Raw genomic sequence first — 17,025 nt, 5'->3', positions numbered from 1 at the left:
GCGCCCGGATCCCTTCCGAGCATCGACCTATCTGGACTCTATACCAACTATCCGATCGGGCCGTCGACCTAGCTGATTTTTTTACCAGATATCCAGTCGACCCATCTGGACTTCTCCTACACACTTAGTTAAATCATTAGTTCACATTAAACCTAATTTAATTTATTTTGTCATTCATCAAAACCTGAGTTAGACCGTTAGTGCAACCTGCACCGACAGTAGCTTTGTAACTACTGTAACATCACCAAAAATGCTGATAGAATATTACGTTGTTATGCTAATAAATCAATAAGAATCTAAGGATCGAGTCCCGGGGCTAGTTTTGTTGGAGCAATCGGTGTGACCTTAGGTTTTGATATTTGGGTAAAAGTTTAAGTTAGATTTATTGTTGTATTTAATATGCGCTTGTGAGTATGCAGGATGTAGGTACAACAAGAAAAGTATAAGTGAGATGTTGGCAAAGGTAAAGTCCAAGGGTGAATATTGGCAGTGTAAGTCCAAGTGTGTAGTTTTGGTAACGTAAGTTCAAGTGTAGCTTGGCAAGGATGAAGACCGAGGCCAAAGGAAACTCTTGAAGGCAAGTCGTGAAGGATATGGAAGCATCTGAGGGAGGTTGATGAATGAGGCTAAAAGGCAAGGTCATGAGAAGATCCGACAACAAGGACAAGGTCGAAAGAAATATCTTAAAGGCAAGACGTGAAGGATAGAGAAGCATCTAAGGGACGCAAGGCTGATGGAGGAGGCTAGAAGACAAAGTCATGAGAAGACCCGACAACAAGGATAAGGCCGAAGGAAATATCTTGAAGGCAAAACGTGAAGGATGGGGAAGCATTCAAGCGACGCAAGGCTGATGGAAGATGGCTAAATGACAAAGTCGAGGTTGTGTGGGCGAGGACGAGTGCATGAAAGATTGTACTCGGGGTAAAACTTTATGTTTAGGCTTTTACTAGTCAAATGGCATCTGGATCAATCGACTGGGGCAGGGCATAGAATGTTTCTATGCTTGACGACTGTAAAAATGAGTCTACTAGTACTGTAGTCAGTTGACTAGTACACTGTAGCTAGTCGATTGGTACTGTAGTCAGTCAACTAGTACACTGTAGCAGTCGACTGGTAAAGAGCCGTTGGCAAAATCGTGGATTCTATGGAGTGTTGTTGGCCAGCACTAGTCGATTGGTACAAGGCTAGTCGACTAGTAACAGTAAAATCAACTTACTAATGGAGCTTGCGGTGACTGAGCTTAGTGACGAAATTAGAGGTCGTTAACGCCTAATTAAAGTCACCAAGCTCTCGTGTGATCCTCGTGCTTTTGATTGAGTTGTGATGAGGTTTCTCCATCGACAAAGAGGTTTGAGCTAGCCGAAGTTTGCCGAGGAATCATCTACTAACGGATAGGGATTGCCCACTTTACGGATAGCCGTGGAGTAAGAGCATCATCTTCGAATCATGTTAAACGAACATGTGTGGGTTTGTGTTTATTTTTCTTATCATGTATTGTCTTCTAGGGTTAGCTTTCATTAGTACTTATAGTTTGTTTTATATTCTGCTGTGCTAACAAGTGTAGGAAGTGAATATCGTGGGTAATCGGTTATTCACCCCCTTTAGTTGGCCATCAAGATCCCAACAAGTTTTAGTAATTAATGGATAAATTTTTTTTAATGAACGATTAATCTAAGAACACTAAGTTGATAGATCATTCACTGTAAGAGCTTTCTTATTCATTTTAATAATCCATAAAAATTTTTAATGGAACCGAGCCACTATTTCAGAATTAGTTGGCATAAGCATTATCTATTACCCAGTAAAAAAATAGAAAGGCACGATTTTTGCCCTAAAAGATTTCTACTTAATTTATTTGTATTTAATAAAGATTGGCGGAATTCGTGACTGCAGCTACCCTTTCCGGCGGCGAGAAAGCGATCGAGAGGGAGAGGAGCAAATTCGAAGTTGGATGATGTCGGCTCTAGACTCAACCCTAATACCTGTCGGCTGTCGCGGTCTCCTCATTCTTGGTGGATAAATGTCAACACATTCGTCCCCAATCCGCTTCCCACTCTTCCCTCGCCATCTCCCTACCTCGTCGCCCGATCCGAGGTGCCATTATTTTTTCTCTTCCTTGATTTATTTTTCGTGGCCTTCAATGAGGATTCACGACGATGCATTTGATTTCAGCTTTGAATCAGAAGTTCCTGTATGCAAACATGGAATGCGTTATCCCGTTTAACACCTAATGATTTAGTTTTCAAAATCCCACATTCGATCCTTTTCTTTCTGACTAAGCTATCATAATCTTTTTTTTTAATCAACATGCGTTTATGTTGCTATTTGGTTTTTGGTGGAGGGATCATGGTAGCTTCGTTCATTTTCAGAGTTCTGATGTAAGACATCCAGACTGGTTTAAATTGCGATGTTTAGATTGAGAAGCTGGTGTGTTGTGATTTCTGCACTCTGCAGACTGGTTTTTGGCTATGCTTATCCATCTTACAAGTGCCACAACCCACAAGACCATAGAATTGAACAAGCCAGAGATTGGGCAATTGCGTTTCTGGTGCCATTATTAGACAGTTAAGTTTTTTTCTGTATTAGCAGACTAAATTCCTCTGTGTGTTTGGATAAACAAACATGACATGAATTATTCAATTCCTTTTCAGGATTCTAGTTGCATTATTGACAGTCTTGGGAGCATTTGCAGATGCATCCTTCTCATAGTCAGCAAGCTATTTTGTTTCTTTTGTTATCTTATTCTCCTTGGTTTCATATTTCTTCCATTTCCACTACTATTGCTGTGTCTTTCTTGCTGAAGGTTACCATTGTATTATGAAGCCAAAGCAAGTAATTGGTTTGTGAGAGGTGAAGATAATTGCTTCACATTTTTACAAATATTACAGTACATTATTAGCAATCAGAATTGTGCATTTTGAATCTTGAAATATTTGTTTCTGCTTCTAGGTTAATTAGTCCAGCCTATTTGTTATGGCAAAATATTACTGCACTCAGAAATTGAGAGAAAGTTGACATTTTTGAATAGAGACTTGGTAAGGAAATGATGATTACAATATATCGTGCAAAAGGAACGTTCTCAGAAAATCCTAACTTGGTTTAGGGCGAGGCTTTGAATATGGCGGAAGGGGACAAAGGAGCGGAGTCGAGCTGGTAGAGGCCGAGCGCAGGACCGATGAAGCGGAAGAGGATCCACCCGCCAGCGATGACGAAGATCAAGGCGTAGGCGATCTTGTTGAGCCAGAAGAGGAGGCCCTTCTCCCCCACGTAGAGCTCCACCGCCTTCTCGCCCGGCGTCATCGACTCCCAATCCTTCTTGGGTGGCGGCTGCTTCCGGGGGGCGCTCTTCTGCTGCTCCTCCTGCCGCCGCACCCGCGAGCGGGACCGGTACCTGATATTGAGCGCGGGCGGAGAGGGGGAGGAAGGAACCGCCGCGCTCTCGGCCTGCCTGTCGCCGGCGTCGGTGGCGTCCCCGTCGGTGGTTGCTCGGGGAAGGAGAAGGCGAGGGCGAGGGGAAAGGCGGGGTCTTGGGAAGCAGCAGGGGTTGGGAGAGAGGGTTGAAGGATGCAGCAATCTGGAATCCATGGCTGCGCTTCGCTTTCTCTTCACTCGCACCTCAGTGGTTTGCAGTACGCCCAATCTTATCCGATCTTAGTATCTTACATTCTTACCTGGTTAGTTTTACATTTTTGCCCACAAACTCCATAAAATTGCAGTAAGCTTTTAACGAAGGGCTCATGAATACGCTCGACTCCAAGCCCCCTTCAATCCGTTCAAGGGTCAATACGGAGGAGATAAATCACGGATGACTATTAGTTTTTGGAATAGTGACTAATACATAAGGGAGATATTTACCTCGATTTTATCGAGATTCGAACTCTAAATCTCATGATGATAATATTTTATGCGCTAGCCACTAGACCAATATGAAGAGACTATTAACAAAGGGCTCATGAATGGGTGGATGGACTGGAGTAAGCTCGGATCAATTGATTTTTCTCTAAATTTGTGTTCGTCTCGGGTTCGATTAAGCTTTAATTGTAAAGGTCGAGTTTGATTCATAATAAAATTAAATAGTTTATAAACAGCTTGAAAATAATATTTTACAAATTAAATGAGCGTAGTTAGAGCTCAGCTCATTGACATATAACTTTTAGATATTTTTAAAAGCTCAAGTACTAGCTCGTTATTCGCATAATCGAGTTCTAATTAATGGTGTTATTTTACTTAAAATTTTAATTAATCAAGTTTAGTTAATGATATTGTTTTATTTTTAAATTTTAATTATTAAGATATTATTATATTTATAATTTATAAAAGATAAATGAACCTCATAACAAAAATGTTCATAAGCCTTTTAACTAATACATTTACAAATCTTTAAACGAAACTCGAGCTCGGCTTAATAATATTTTTGAGTTTGAAATTAGGATCGAGTTCGACTCGTTAACTTAATTGAATGAACTTGAGTGAATTTTTTTCGAACCGAGATTCGAATAGTTCACGAACGGCTTGATTCGTTTATACCCTTATCATGATTTAAGGTAAATTGCCTTTGAATGTTTCTTAATTTCAATTTTTATTCCTCTAAGCGATTATGTTCATGAGCTTGTGAATTAAATACTGTTAAGCTCAAGCTCGGCTCGATAATATTTTCGAGTTCAAAATCAAGTTCAAATTCGACTCGTCAATTTAATCGAACAAATTTTAATGATTTCTTTTAACCGAGATCTGAATAATTTACAAACGGCTTAATTCATTTATATCTTAATCTTGATTTAAGGCAAATTGCTTTTAAATGGTTCTTAATTTCAGTTTTTATTCCTCTAACACCAAACTTTTGGAAATGGAAAGACAATTCAGCTCGGCTCCACTCATCCACAAGTAAATTTCCAACAAATCAATGAAGCATGCCAACTTATATGGAACTAACAATTTTATATGTAAGTTCTCACTGGGTGTCTAATTAATCAGAAGGTGATAGATTTATTATAATTAGACATAAATCAATTCCAGATGAAAGCATGTCTTCAAAGAAAATGTCACACCCTAGAGATATACTTGTTCAGTAAAATAGACGATATCCCTAGTGATAATGTACGATACAATATGATATAAGTCCACAACATGGACATAAATACACAACGAAAGATAAAATAAAGCAACAACAATACAGAGGAATTTACATGATTTCGACATAACATAGAAAATATAAACGACTACCTGCCGACATGGCTTAACACAATAGATAACACAACCGAATAAAAGTACACTATAAGACTAAAATCCACAAACAAAATCAAGTGCAAATATAAAGTAGCAAAACATAACATGGAAAAATACGATCTTGAGTGTAATATCGGACTAGTAGCCAGGACCCCTGAGTGACACAACATATCTTCTATCTGCTAACTTAAAAGATAAGGGAAAAGCAAGGGATATTGAGTATAATAACTTAGTAGGTATAATAAGATAGTGCATGATACTAAATATGAGAAGATCGAAGGATGCAATCTCATGTAAAATACTTACTATAAAAATAAGAGCGCTGGCATAATCATCTGCTAACCAAAAGCATAAATAACAATAAAACACTCCACTAACTTGCTTAATTAGGTATAACCAATAGACCGGGAGTATATACAGTACATCCAAACCTATATGAATAAATACATAATTGTCATATAGCAAGCATATAGCTAGTCCTGACTAGCACAACAATATGTGATCACGAATGAGTCTCGTAAGCGGTCAGGATGTATATATAGTCATTGTCCGTGGAAGAACGCTCTACCACGGATGGTCCCGTGGATGGACAGGTTGAGGTAGCTATCTAGCTCCTCAGCCATTGACTACGGGAGAACGCTCTTCCATAGATGGTCCTGTGGGCAGTCAGGGTATGTAACTAGTCACTGTCTGCGGGAGAACTCTCTACCACAGATGGTCTCGTGAGCAGACAAGATTTATAAGTGACCATTGTCTGAGAAAAAACACTCTACCACAGATGACCTCATGGGAAGATAGGATATATATGTGGCTATCTAGCTATAAACTACAAGCGAAAACGCTACCACAAATGGTCATGTGGACAGTCATATGCATCATGATTGTTGACAACTTTTTCAACCATGAATGGAAAATAATGGTCGACAAGATATGCTAACGATCGTTGATGACTCTCTCAACCACGAATGAGTCAGACAACAATTGTCAGGACATAACAATGTAATGATAAGCAAAAAGTGGATCATCATATTCAATATAATGCTCTATAGCTATACCTCGGTCTAACCTCACTAGCATATAGGCATGAGCCTGTTGGAGCAATCTCAATGGTTCGTGCGACCATGTGTTTTGATGTTTGAGTAAAGGGTTTAAGTTAGGTTCATCCTTGTATTTGATATGTGTATATGAGTGTGCAGGTTTACAGGATACACATATGACTCAGCTTGATGACTTCGGGTCCAGTGAAGGATGGAGCATCTAAGAGACCTTGGACAAGGTAGTAAGGACAAGGGTCGAGGGAAGTAACTTCGAGGCATACGCGAAGGATGACATTGGGGGCGAGCTGCAGTCTTGAATGCATCCGAGGGACAAGAGCCAAAGTAAGTAGGCTTGAAGGCAAGAGGTCAATGCTGCAACGAAGAGTGAAGTGAGTAGTAAGGGTGAGGGTCCGAGTGCTGAGAGATTGTACTCGGGTACCAGTCGACTGGTAGTTTCATCAATCAACTGGTTCAGTTGACTAGGTAGTCGACTGGGAGCAAACAGAATGCTTCTGTTCGCTCAGCCAATGTGGATCAGTCGACTAGTACTTTCACCAGTCGATTGGTATCGAGCCGTTGGATTATAACGGTCGAATATCCACAGAGGGCAGTCGACTGATGGTTTTGGCAGTCGAATGGTAGCCGGAGTTTTCCAAACTGTGGCCTATATAACCAAGTCTTTGGAGCTTGGTTAAGGCTAATGAAATAGAGGTGGTTAACCCCTATTAGTAGTCTACCTGTGCCTTAGCATCTCGTGTGTTCTTGTGAGAGTTGTGGTGAGGTTTCTCTACCCATAAGGAGCTACGTGAGCTAGTCGAAGTTTGCCGGGGAGTCATTCACTGACGGATCGGGATCATCCACCTTACGGACAACCATGGAGTAGGAACCTTATCTCCGAACCACGTTAAACAACGTGTAGTGGGTTGCTTGTTTCTTTTTTGTCTTTAGCTTGCGTATTTGTGTTTGTATTGTTTGTATTCCGTTGTGCTAACAAATACATAAGAAGCTATTGATTTGGGGTCACCGTCTATCCAACTCCCCTTATAGCTGGTCATACAAGATCTCTAACAAGTGGTATCAGAGCGAGAATGCTCTTCATTGGACTAACCGCTAAGGGAGCAAAAGATGACCGACTTGATAGCACTTCCAAAGTTTGAAGGAGGAAGCCTAAGGGGCATCACATTTTGGATGATGAAGATGGAGGTCTTCTTCGACACGGATTGGGACACTATGATGATGATCAAGGAGCCATTCAAAGTTCCAAAAGATAAGAAAGGGAAGAAACTCTGACCGCGATATTGGACGGAAGAACAAATGTCATGGGCAAATGCAAATTCAAAGGTAATATCGATTTTAATTGATATTTTACCGCCTAACATGATAAGTGATGTAGGTGAATATGAGAATGCCCACGAATTATGGAGCAAAGTGATGAAAGTTCTAGGCAAAGAACTCATGCCTACACAAGAGGAGAACAAATTTGAAGAAAGGGATGAAGTGGTCCAAGAGGAGGAAAAGGACCAATCAAATGTGAAGACCAATTCAACATCAAAAGAGGAAGAGGAAGTGAATTCGATCACATCCGACGAAAAGAAAAATGAGGAAGTATTATCTGTTGGATCGTAAATTCGATAGAGGGGGGGGGGTGAATATCGATTTAAAACTTGAGTGAGTAAATACGCAGCGGAATAAACGAAAAACAACAATGCTAACAAGGTCGTTTTACTTGGTTCTGAGCCTTTGTCGACTCCAACTCCAAGGCCCGCACTCGTTGAGTGCTTTCGTTGGGTAATTACTAATAATTCGAAATGTTTTTACAAATGCAGTACAGGAATTTTAGTAAAGGAAAAGAAACCGACAATAAGATAATAATAAGAAAACAAAACTTGTCGGAGAGCCTTCGCAGCGTCGCAGGAGCACAGGAGAGCAGATCGTTCATTGTTGATTTGCTCCAGCCTTCACCCTCCTTATATAGGAGGTTCGGGGTGCCCGGATCCCTTCGGGGCACCATGAATGTGACGTACCCAAGCCAACCAGGGTGCTCCACATGGTGAGGCTCGTTTGGGGATAAAACTTGCCTCCGAGCGCTCGGACCCATGTTTTCCAGCAATCTCCTGCATGCAAGAAAATGTTAGTCCGAGGCAAGTATAAGTTATATCCTGCAAAATAGAATGTTAGCACAATTTATAGGTAAGCAGAATAGTAATTAGATTCCATCTCCTCAAGACCGGAATCTAATAATGATCTCGACTTAGATATCTAAAATGGATCTAAGTATATCTAAGTCGGATCGACGCCTAATGTTCCCTTCCCAGGAACGCGTCCTCACAGTCACTCCCCTCCAGTGACTTACCTTAACTTACCTGTCAGACGTCTGGTCAGCCCTTCGACTCCGTCTGGACTTCGTGTTAGCTACCTGGTCAGCCCGTCAACCTAGATGAGCTTCCCTGCAACACTGAGTTAACATAGTATTAACAGAATTCAAGTATAACCTAGGGTTACCTCCTAGGGTTGCCTAGCTTCACTCACTAGGACTTCCATTGCTTGACTTCACTCACTAGGACTTCCTCCACCTAACTTCATTCACTAGGGCCTGACTTCACTCACCAGGACTTCCTCCACCTAGCTTCACTCACTAGAGTCCGACTTTATTCACCGGGACTTCCACCACCTAGCTTCACTCACTAGGGTCCAGCTTCACTCACCGGAACTTCCACCACCTAGCTTCACTCGCTAGGGCTCTGTTTCACTCACCGGGACTTCCATTTTGCCTAACCTTTGGTTAGGACTTACCTTTACTAGTCATCTAGTCCTACTAGACTTCTCTCTCCCAAACATCAAGTCCTGTTTGGGTCAACCCTTGGTCATATTATCAAACATCAAAACCCTAGAGGTCGATTGCACCAACATTATCAACATCCTCAAGGGTTGAAGAAGAGTTCATGACAAGTGAAGAGGAACTCTTGGAAGTCAACCTTGGAAGCATCTCCACCGAAGTGAAGTCAAAGGACCACATAATATGATTCGGGTGCAATAAGAAGGGACACTACAAGAGTATATGTCCATTGGGTAAGAGAGAGGTAACTCCTAAACTCATTCAAGTTAATTTAAATACTAACATGGGTTGTAGGAATGAAGAAGCCCAAAAAAGGAGAATGCGAATTAAATGCTTCACGTGTGGGGAGATGGGACACTACCACACAAGATACCCAAGGAAGAAAGAGCTCAAGAAGTTAGAGCATCTAAAGAAATGGAGAAGAAGAAAAGCTCAAGTCGAGGGGGAGTTTCAAGGGTAAGGGAGGTATATCCTAACTTGAAGGTTAATTTAAATTCTTATACTCCTATGCATGCTAGGAAGAATTTTCATTATCTGCCCATGCATAATTTTGACTTTAGATATCATGATATAAATAGGGCCAATGTAGATCATAACCCTAGGAGACTCATTCATGATAACTTTAGAAATGGTAAACCTAAGGGGAACTTAGGCAAAAATCCCAAGAAGGGGAGACATATGCCTAGAAAAATGGCTAAGTCTAGGAATGTCCAATGTGGACAAGTCAATTCTAGGATTAGGAACCTAGAAAGGGAAAATCAAGCTTTGAAGGCAAAGCTTGATAGTTTGGAGAAAACCCTAGCTAGATTCACGGTTGGATCTAGAGGGTTAAGTATGGTGTTGGGTAGCTAAAGACCCAACAATGATAGATCGGGTTTAGTATATCGATCTAATGTCTCCAATGCTAAGGGAAAGTCTTATGCTAGGGTTGCATATGACTATAGTAAGGAGAATCCAATAAATGACAAGGGAAATCCATTTAATGGTAAAGAGAAGTTAACCAAGGACAAGGTGTCCAAGGTTAAGAAGGTTAGGTTTGTATGCCAAATGTCACCGGATGTGCACCGATGTGGCTTATCAATTGTAAATGAGTCACCTAGGGAGGTGGCTAAGGTTAAGAGCTCTAGGGAGAGCTCTAAGAGTCAATTTGAGACCCATGACAAATGAATCTCAAGTGGATTTTACTTGGGAGTCTAGATTGGGTCTTGAAATGTGCTAAAAGGTTTGGAAATGGATTTGAGTCTCAACCTTAGGGAATTGACACATTTGGGTTGTGTTTCATGTAAGGAAATATGACATTGGGGTTGTTGGAGTGTATACTGAAAGCCTAAGCTTTTGTAAACATTTATGTTGAATAAAGAATCACATTTGGTCAATTTATTTGTAGTTGTTCAATTAATTTATATTGTAGATAACATAGTATGTGGTGTCACATGCAGAAGATGATGTTATCAGTACCTTATAAATTATAAACAGTAGCTCACGACCAAAATGGAAAGGAACAAACCATTGGAAGGTCGTAGTGTAATTAGGAATTAGTTTATCTTGACTATATAATTACACTAGTACACTTAGAGTGTATTGAATAGGGTCATTTGAGGTTGTTTCTTTTATACTGACTTTATAAAGGAACATATATCTCAGTTATTATGGAAGTGTGTGCTCTTAATCCTAATATAATAACAATGACATATATTTGATATTTATTTCTTTAATTTATCAATGGGTGAGATTTAGTTCGATGAATCAATAAACCCGATAAGTTGGGAAATGATATCACTTATAGTGTGTGTTGTTGATTATAGAAGGAAACTGTGTCCTAGAGATACTAGGTTGATAATGTCCCCAAGAGGAGCTCATAAGGATTGTCATGTTAAACCCTGCAAGTGGACTTAGTCCGACATGGCGATAAGGTTGAGTGGTACTACTCTTGGACTAAGATATTAATTAAATGAGTTGTCAGTAACTCACTTAATTAGTGGACATTCGATATCTTAAACACAGGGAGACTAACACACTCATAATAAGAAGGAGCCCAAAAATGTAATTTGGGATTGGTGCGGTAGTTCGATAATAGTTCTCTAGTGGAATGAATTATTATTGATAAAATTAAGTTGTGTGTTCAGGGCGAACATGGGATGCTTAATTTTATCGAGAGACCAAAACCAATTCCTCCTATCGGTCCCTATCATAGCCTCTTATTTATAGAGTACTATACCCACCTATACCCACCTTCTATACCCACCTAAAGGGGGCCGGCCAAGCTAGCTTGGAATCAAGCTAGGGTCGGCCTAAGCATGGTTTAAGGTGGTCGGCCCTAGCTTGAACCCAAGCTAGAGGGGGCCGGCCATATTAAATTTAAAAGAATTTTAATTTTAATTTTTATTATGTGGAAGATATAATTTATTAAAGAGAATTAAAATTAAAAATATCTCTCTTGTAAAGGATCTACAAAAGATTAAAGAAAGAGATTAAATCTCTTTCCTTATTTGTAGATTGGTGAGATATTTTATTTTCTCTTTAAAAATTATTCACATGTTGAAAAATTAAAATTATAAAAATTTCTTTTTATCAACCATGAAGAGATTTTTGAAGAGAAATTTTATTTTTAAAATTTCCGGAAACAAATTAGGAAGTTTTAATTTGTTGATTAAAACTTGTCTAATTTATTCCTCCATGATGTGGCCGGCCATTATAGTTTAATTGGGAAATTTTATTTTATTTTTCTCAATTAAATCATGTCAAGGAAATTAAGGAAATTTTATTGTAATTAAATTTCCTAATTTACCAAGGCTAAGGAATATAAAAGAAGGGGTGGGGGTGCCTTCATTGGATACAACCTTTATTATTTCTCTCCCTCTTTTCCTTGGTGTTGTGGCCGGCCATCATCCTCTCCCTCTCTTCCTCTTGTGGTGGCCGAATCCTTCATCTCCCTTGGAGCTTTTGTGGTGGCCGGATACTACTTGGAGTAGAAGAAGAAGAAGAAGGAGAGAAAGCTTGCATCTCTTGGAGCTTGATTGGTGTTTTGTTCTTCATCCTTGGTAAAGCTTCCTTATTGTGGCCGAACCTAGCTAGGAGGAGAAGAAGGTTGTTGGTGTTTTCTCATCTCGGAAGATCGTTGCCCACACAACGTCCGAGGTTAGAAGAGGAATACGGTAGAAGATCAAGAGGTCTTTCTAGAAGGTATAACTAGTAATTTTTCCTTTCCGCATCATACTAGTTATTTATGGAAATAATACTAAATACAAGAGGCTTACGATTCTAGTATTTCGAATATGTTTTTCGATGTTGTGTTTTTTTTTGTTTTATTTATCCTTGTGATTTGATTGTTCTTTTCGATTAACCTAAAGTTATTTTAGGAGATTAAATATTAGCTTTCCATAAAAGGTTTTGTCTAGTCGGTGGTGGTTGCTCCCATATCCAAGAAGGTCGTGTGCCTCGCCACGTCAGTACTGGGAACCAATTATGGAAATTAATATTTAATGGAATTAATAACTTAAGGTGATTTGGGTCGAACGTGTTAAGCTCCGCAGGAGACCCAAGTCAAAACCTAAAAGAACGAATAGATTAAGTTTTGGATCAAACGTGTTAAGTTCCGCAGGCGATCCAAAATTTAATTTAAAAGAACACATGGTAGCTAGGAAAAGGTTCAGACCTTTGTACAAAATTTTTGTACAGTGGAACCTCTAGGCTTTTCGAGTAGCAACCAACAGGGGTCATATTATATGATAATTGCTTTTGGATGTATAGATGTCATATAAACTAATAATAGGGATGTATTATGATTTGGTATGACCAAATACATTAAGAGGAAGCTAAAATTATGACTTTAGGTCAAGGTTCAATTAAACTATTTAGCTAATTTTGAATTTTGTATTAATCTTGGGATTGGTGGTAGATACATTTTTTAATGTATTTTTCCCAAGTAGACATGGGTAAAACAGACTTCTCCATAAAATTTGGAAAATTTTGGATGTTTGTAGAATATTTGATGTATTTCTGAAGTTGGGTTCAGAATGCTGTTTGGGCTGAAAACAGTATGTCAGTCGACTGATGCAGTTACTAGTCGACTGGTAACAGTGTTTATCGAACACAGAATGGTTTTGTGAGTTTGTTTCGATAAGGGCAATCAACTGGTACTTTTATCAATCGACTGATAAAAGTCTGAAATTATTTTCAGCATTGATTTTGGCCCGGATAATTCATTTTGGTGTATGAGATCCATGTTGGGATAAATACATGAGTTTAGGTCAATTTGATGATCAAGTTTTCGACAATTGGAATATTGTTGGAAGCTTTTTAATATTAGTCAAAGGGGGAGAAGTAAGGTTTAGTTAAGGAAACCTTAAATACCTTTGCATTTGGTAAAATTCCTAACTCAATGGGGAGCATAGATGTAGGGGGAGCCTTGTGATAGGTTTTTAAATATCCCTATGATAAAATTCTTAGCTCAATAGAGAGCATAGGTGTATGGGGAGCCTTGAGATATGTTCCAATGCATGTTTGTATTTTTTTCGGCAGTGTAAGTCCAAGTGTGTAGCATTGGCAACGTAAGTCCATTTGGCGGTGTAAGTCTAAGTGTGTAGCCTTGGCAACATAAGTCTAATTGGCGGTGTAAGTCCAAGTGTGTAGCCTTGGCAACGTAAGTCCATTCGGCGATGTAAGTCCAAGTGTATATCCTTGGCAACATAAGTCCATTGTTTTTCACATATTTATTTGCTATTATGTTTTCCCTAACTTAAACGTATTGCCAAACATCAAAAAAGGGGAGATTGTTGGAGCAATCCCAATGGTCCGTGCGACCTTGCGTTTTGGTGTTTGGGAAAAGGGTTTAAGTTAGGTTCACCCTTGTATTGATATGTGTATGTGAGTGTGCAGGTTTGCAGGATACACATATAACTCAGCTTGAATCCACATGTGAGTGGGCAAGTGTGTAGTCTTGGCAACGTAAATCCATTAGGCGGTGTAAGTCCAAGTGTGTATCCTTGGCAACGTAAGTCCATTATTTTTAGCATGTTTATTTGCTATTATATTTTTCCTAACTTAAATGTATTGCTAAACATCAAAAAGGGGGAGAATGTTGGAGTAATCCCAATGGTCCGTGCGATCATGTGTTTTGATGTTTGGGCAAAGAATTTAAGTTCATCCTTGTATTTGATATGTATATGTGAGTGTGCAGGTTTGCAGGATACATATATAACTCAGCTTGATGGCTTTGGATCTGGTGAAGGATTGAGCATCCGAGGGACCGTGGATAAAGCAACAAGGACAAGGGTCGAGGGAAGCAACTTCGAGGTATATGTGAAAGATGACATTGGGGGCGAGCTGCGGACTTGAATGCATCCGAGGGATGAGAGCCAAAGGAAGTAGGCTTGAAGGCAAGAGGTCAAGGCTGCAATGAAGAGTCAAGTGAGCTGTAAGGGTGAGGGTCCGAGTGCTGAGAGATTGTACTTGGGTACCAGTCGACTGGTAGTTTCATCAGTCGACTGGTTCAGTCGATTGGGAGCGAACATAATGCTTCTGTTCGCTCAGCCAGTGTGGATCAATCAATTGGTATCGAGCCGTTGGATTGTAACGGTCGAATATCCATAGAGGGCAATCAACTGATGGTTTTGGCAATCGACTGGTAGGCGGAGTTTTCCAAACCGTGGCCTATATAACCAAGGCTTTGGAGTTTAGTTAAGGCTAACGAAATAGAGGTGGTTAGCCCCTATTAGTAGTTTACCTGTGCCCTAGTGTCTTGTGTGTTCTTGTGAGAGTTGTGGTGAGGTTTCTCTACCCATAAGGAGCTACATGTACTAGCCGAAGTTTGCCAGGGAGTTATTCACCGACGAATCAGGATCATCCACCTTACGGACAGCTGTGGAGTAGGAGTCTTATCTCTGAACCACGTTAAACAACGTGTAGTAATTTGCTTGTTTCTTCTTTATCTTTAGCTTGCGTATTTGTGTTTGCATTGTTTGTATTCCTCTATGCTAACAAATACGTAGGAAGCGATTGATTTGGGGGCACCGTCTATCCAACCCCCCTTCTAGCCGGCCATACAAGATCTAATGATCTAGTAAGATACTCAATATCCTATACTATGGTTGAATCTTACTAATGTATCAACAACAAATGAACAATCACTGTTGGAGTTGTAAGGTTGCAAATAAAGTTCCACATTGAAAACACATGGAAAGATCATGAATTTATAAGAGAAAGATATCTCTATTAGTATGAGGTCTTTGGTAGAACCTAAAAGTAAAACCATGAAAGCTTAGGCCCAAAATGGATAATATTATACCATTATAGAGATATCTAAATTTCTTTCGATCCTTCAATTAGTATCTAAGTGAAGTTGCTCTTTACTAGACTAACCGTCGAAAAAAGCACGAGCCAGAGTCATGATCCAAGATTGAACCATGTGGGTTAAACCTTGAACGAAGTAGGGGAGGCTCTGAGCATATCAAGAGTGACCCAATACTTGAGGGGGATCCTATGGTCCTTTGTTTAAGGGAGATTGTTGGAGTTGCAATGTTGCAAAAATAGTCCTACATTGAACACATGGGAAAGATCATGGATTTATAAGAGAAATATATTTTCATTGGTATGAGGCCTTTTGGACAGAGCCCAAGAGCAAAACCACGAGAGCTTAGGTCCAAAGTGGACAATAATTGTGGAGATATCTAAATTTCTTTTGGTCCTAACAATCACGCCTATCAAATACTAGTCAACCAATCTCATCAAGAGAATACCAATCATCTAGTCATAATATCTCAATTAATTTCATGGTATCATCATACATATAATCAAACAATGGGATCTAAATCAAGTAGTCTTAGATGTTAGCCCAAAAAAAATAACCTAGTGGGATACTCCTATCACTTTGCTAGGGTAAGATATTTATCCCGTATATGCAGATATAGTCTTGCTAACATATATGCACTCATATAAGTATACAACTATACTATAGTATCACTAACATATAATTAAAGCTCAATTGTATCACTATATGATGTAAATATCCAAACATAAATCTGTAGCTATACTATGGTAATGCTCAAACAATACATGCATGGAAACAAAGAATACTACATAGATATCAAAATAGATCAAAATATAAGCTCAAGCAATAAAAGGTTAAGCTCAAGAAGAAGATAGAATGAACTTAAGATAAGTAAGTAACTGCGACCTAATCAAGATGTGACAATAAACAATTATGCACTAAGATCAAAGATCTAAAGAAAACAAGCAGGAACTACCCACCTGATATATAGATCATGTTGAATGTCTTCACATTAAAGAGTCTACTTTAAATCATAATCCTACAATGTAGAACACACGTCATAACTCTATCATACCACTACTCATCATGAATTTACTCCGCTAATTGGAGCTAATAGGATTTAATCAACCAAATTATGATTCAAGTCTAATTACTTCTTTACCCTAGCCGATTTTCTTCTGGTGGATGCTCACAGCGGTCGACAAGCTATGCTAACTGATAGTGGCTGGTAGTGGCCAGGATAACATTAATGACCGGTACATCTATGGCAGAGGCTGCCCACAACAGTAGGTGCTCACACTCGGCTGGCATGAAAGGGTGGTGGAGTAGACCACGTATGACTACGGCTGCATGCTAGCAACTGTGGCAGCGTATGGACGGAGTGGTCGCGGTCGTATCCGGACGTGTATGGCCACGATTACGACCGATATCGACAGTCGTTGGCTGGCTACAGTGGCCATGACTAGCCACGTTTACCCGGTTCAAAGGACAATAGTGATGGCGACAACCAAAGTGTAGGCAACGGGTGAAGAGGGCAACAGCATGGCGACAACCAAAGCATCACTAAGGTAGCCTCGCATAAGAGGAGTGGACGGCTGGTCTGTGTAATGGAGAAGGGTCATCGACTTGCCTAGTCAAAGGAGGTGCACCAGTGTCCA

The 17,025-nt window shown here is 39.8% G+C and overlaps 1 protein-coding gene across 1 annotated transcript; it reads right to left on the bottom strand.

The window, feature by feature from the left end:
- Positions 1 to 3,000: 3,000 nt before the first annotated feature.
- Positions 3,001 to 3,637, bottom strand: LOC122040146. Its single transcript, XM_042599491.1, has one exon. The coding sequence runs from the start codon at positions 3,583 to 3,585 to the stop codon at positions 3,100 to 3,102; it is 486 nt and encodes a 161-aa protein (XP_042455425.1). The 5' UTR covers positions 3,586 to 3,637; the 3' UTR covers positions 3,001 to 3,099.
- Between the last annotated feature and the right edge of the window lie 13,388 nt (positions 3,638 to 17,025).

This window comes from Zingiber officinale, chromosome 2A (genome assembly GCF_018446385.1).
Source record: "Zingiber officinale cultivar Zhangliang chromosome 2A, Zo_v1.1, whole genome shotgun sequence".
NCBI lineage: Eukaryota > Viridiplantae > Streptophyta > Magnoliopsida > Zingiberales > Zingiberaceae > Zingiber > Zingiber officinale.
Note: the sequence above shows the minus strand (reverse complement) of the source record. Positions and strands in the feature narration are given on the sequence as shown.

Coding starts and splice junctions, on each gene's coding strand:
- LOC122040146 (XM_042599491.1), bottom strand. CDS start 3,585: ATGGATTCCAGATTGCTGCATCCTTCAACCCTCTCTCCCAACCCCTGC.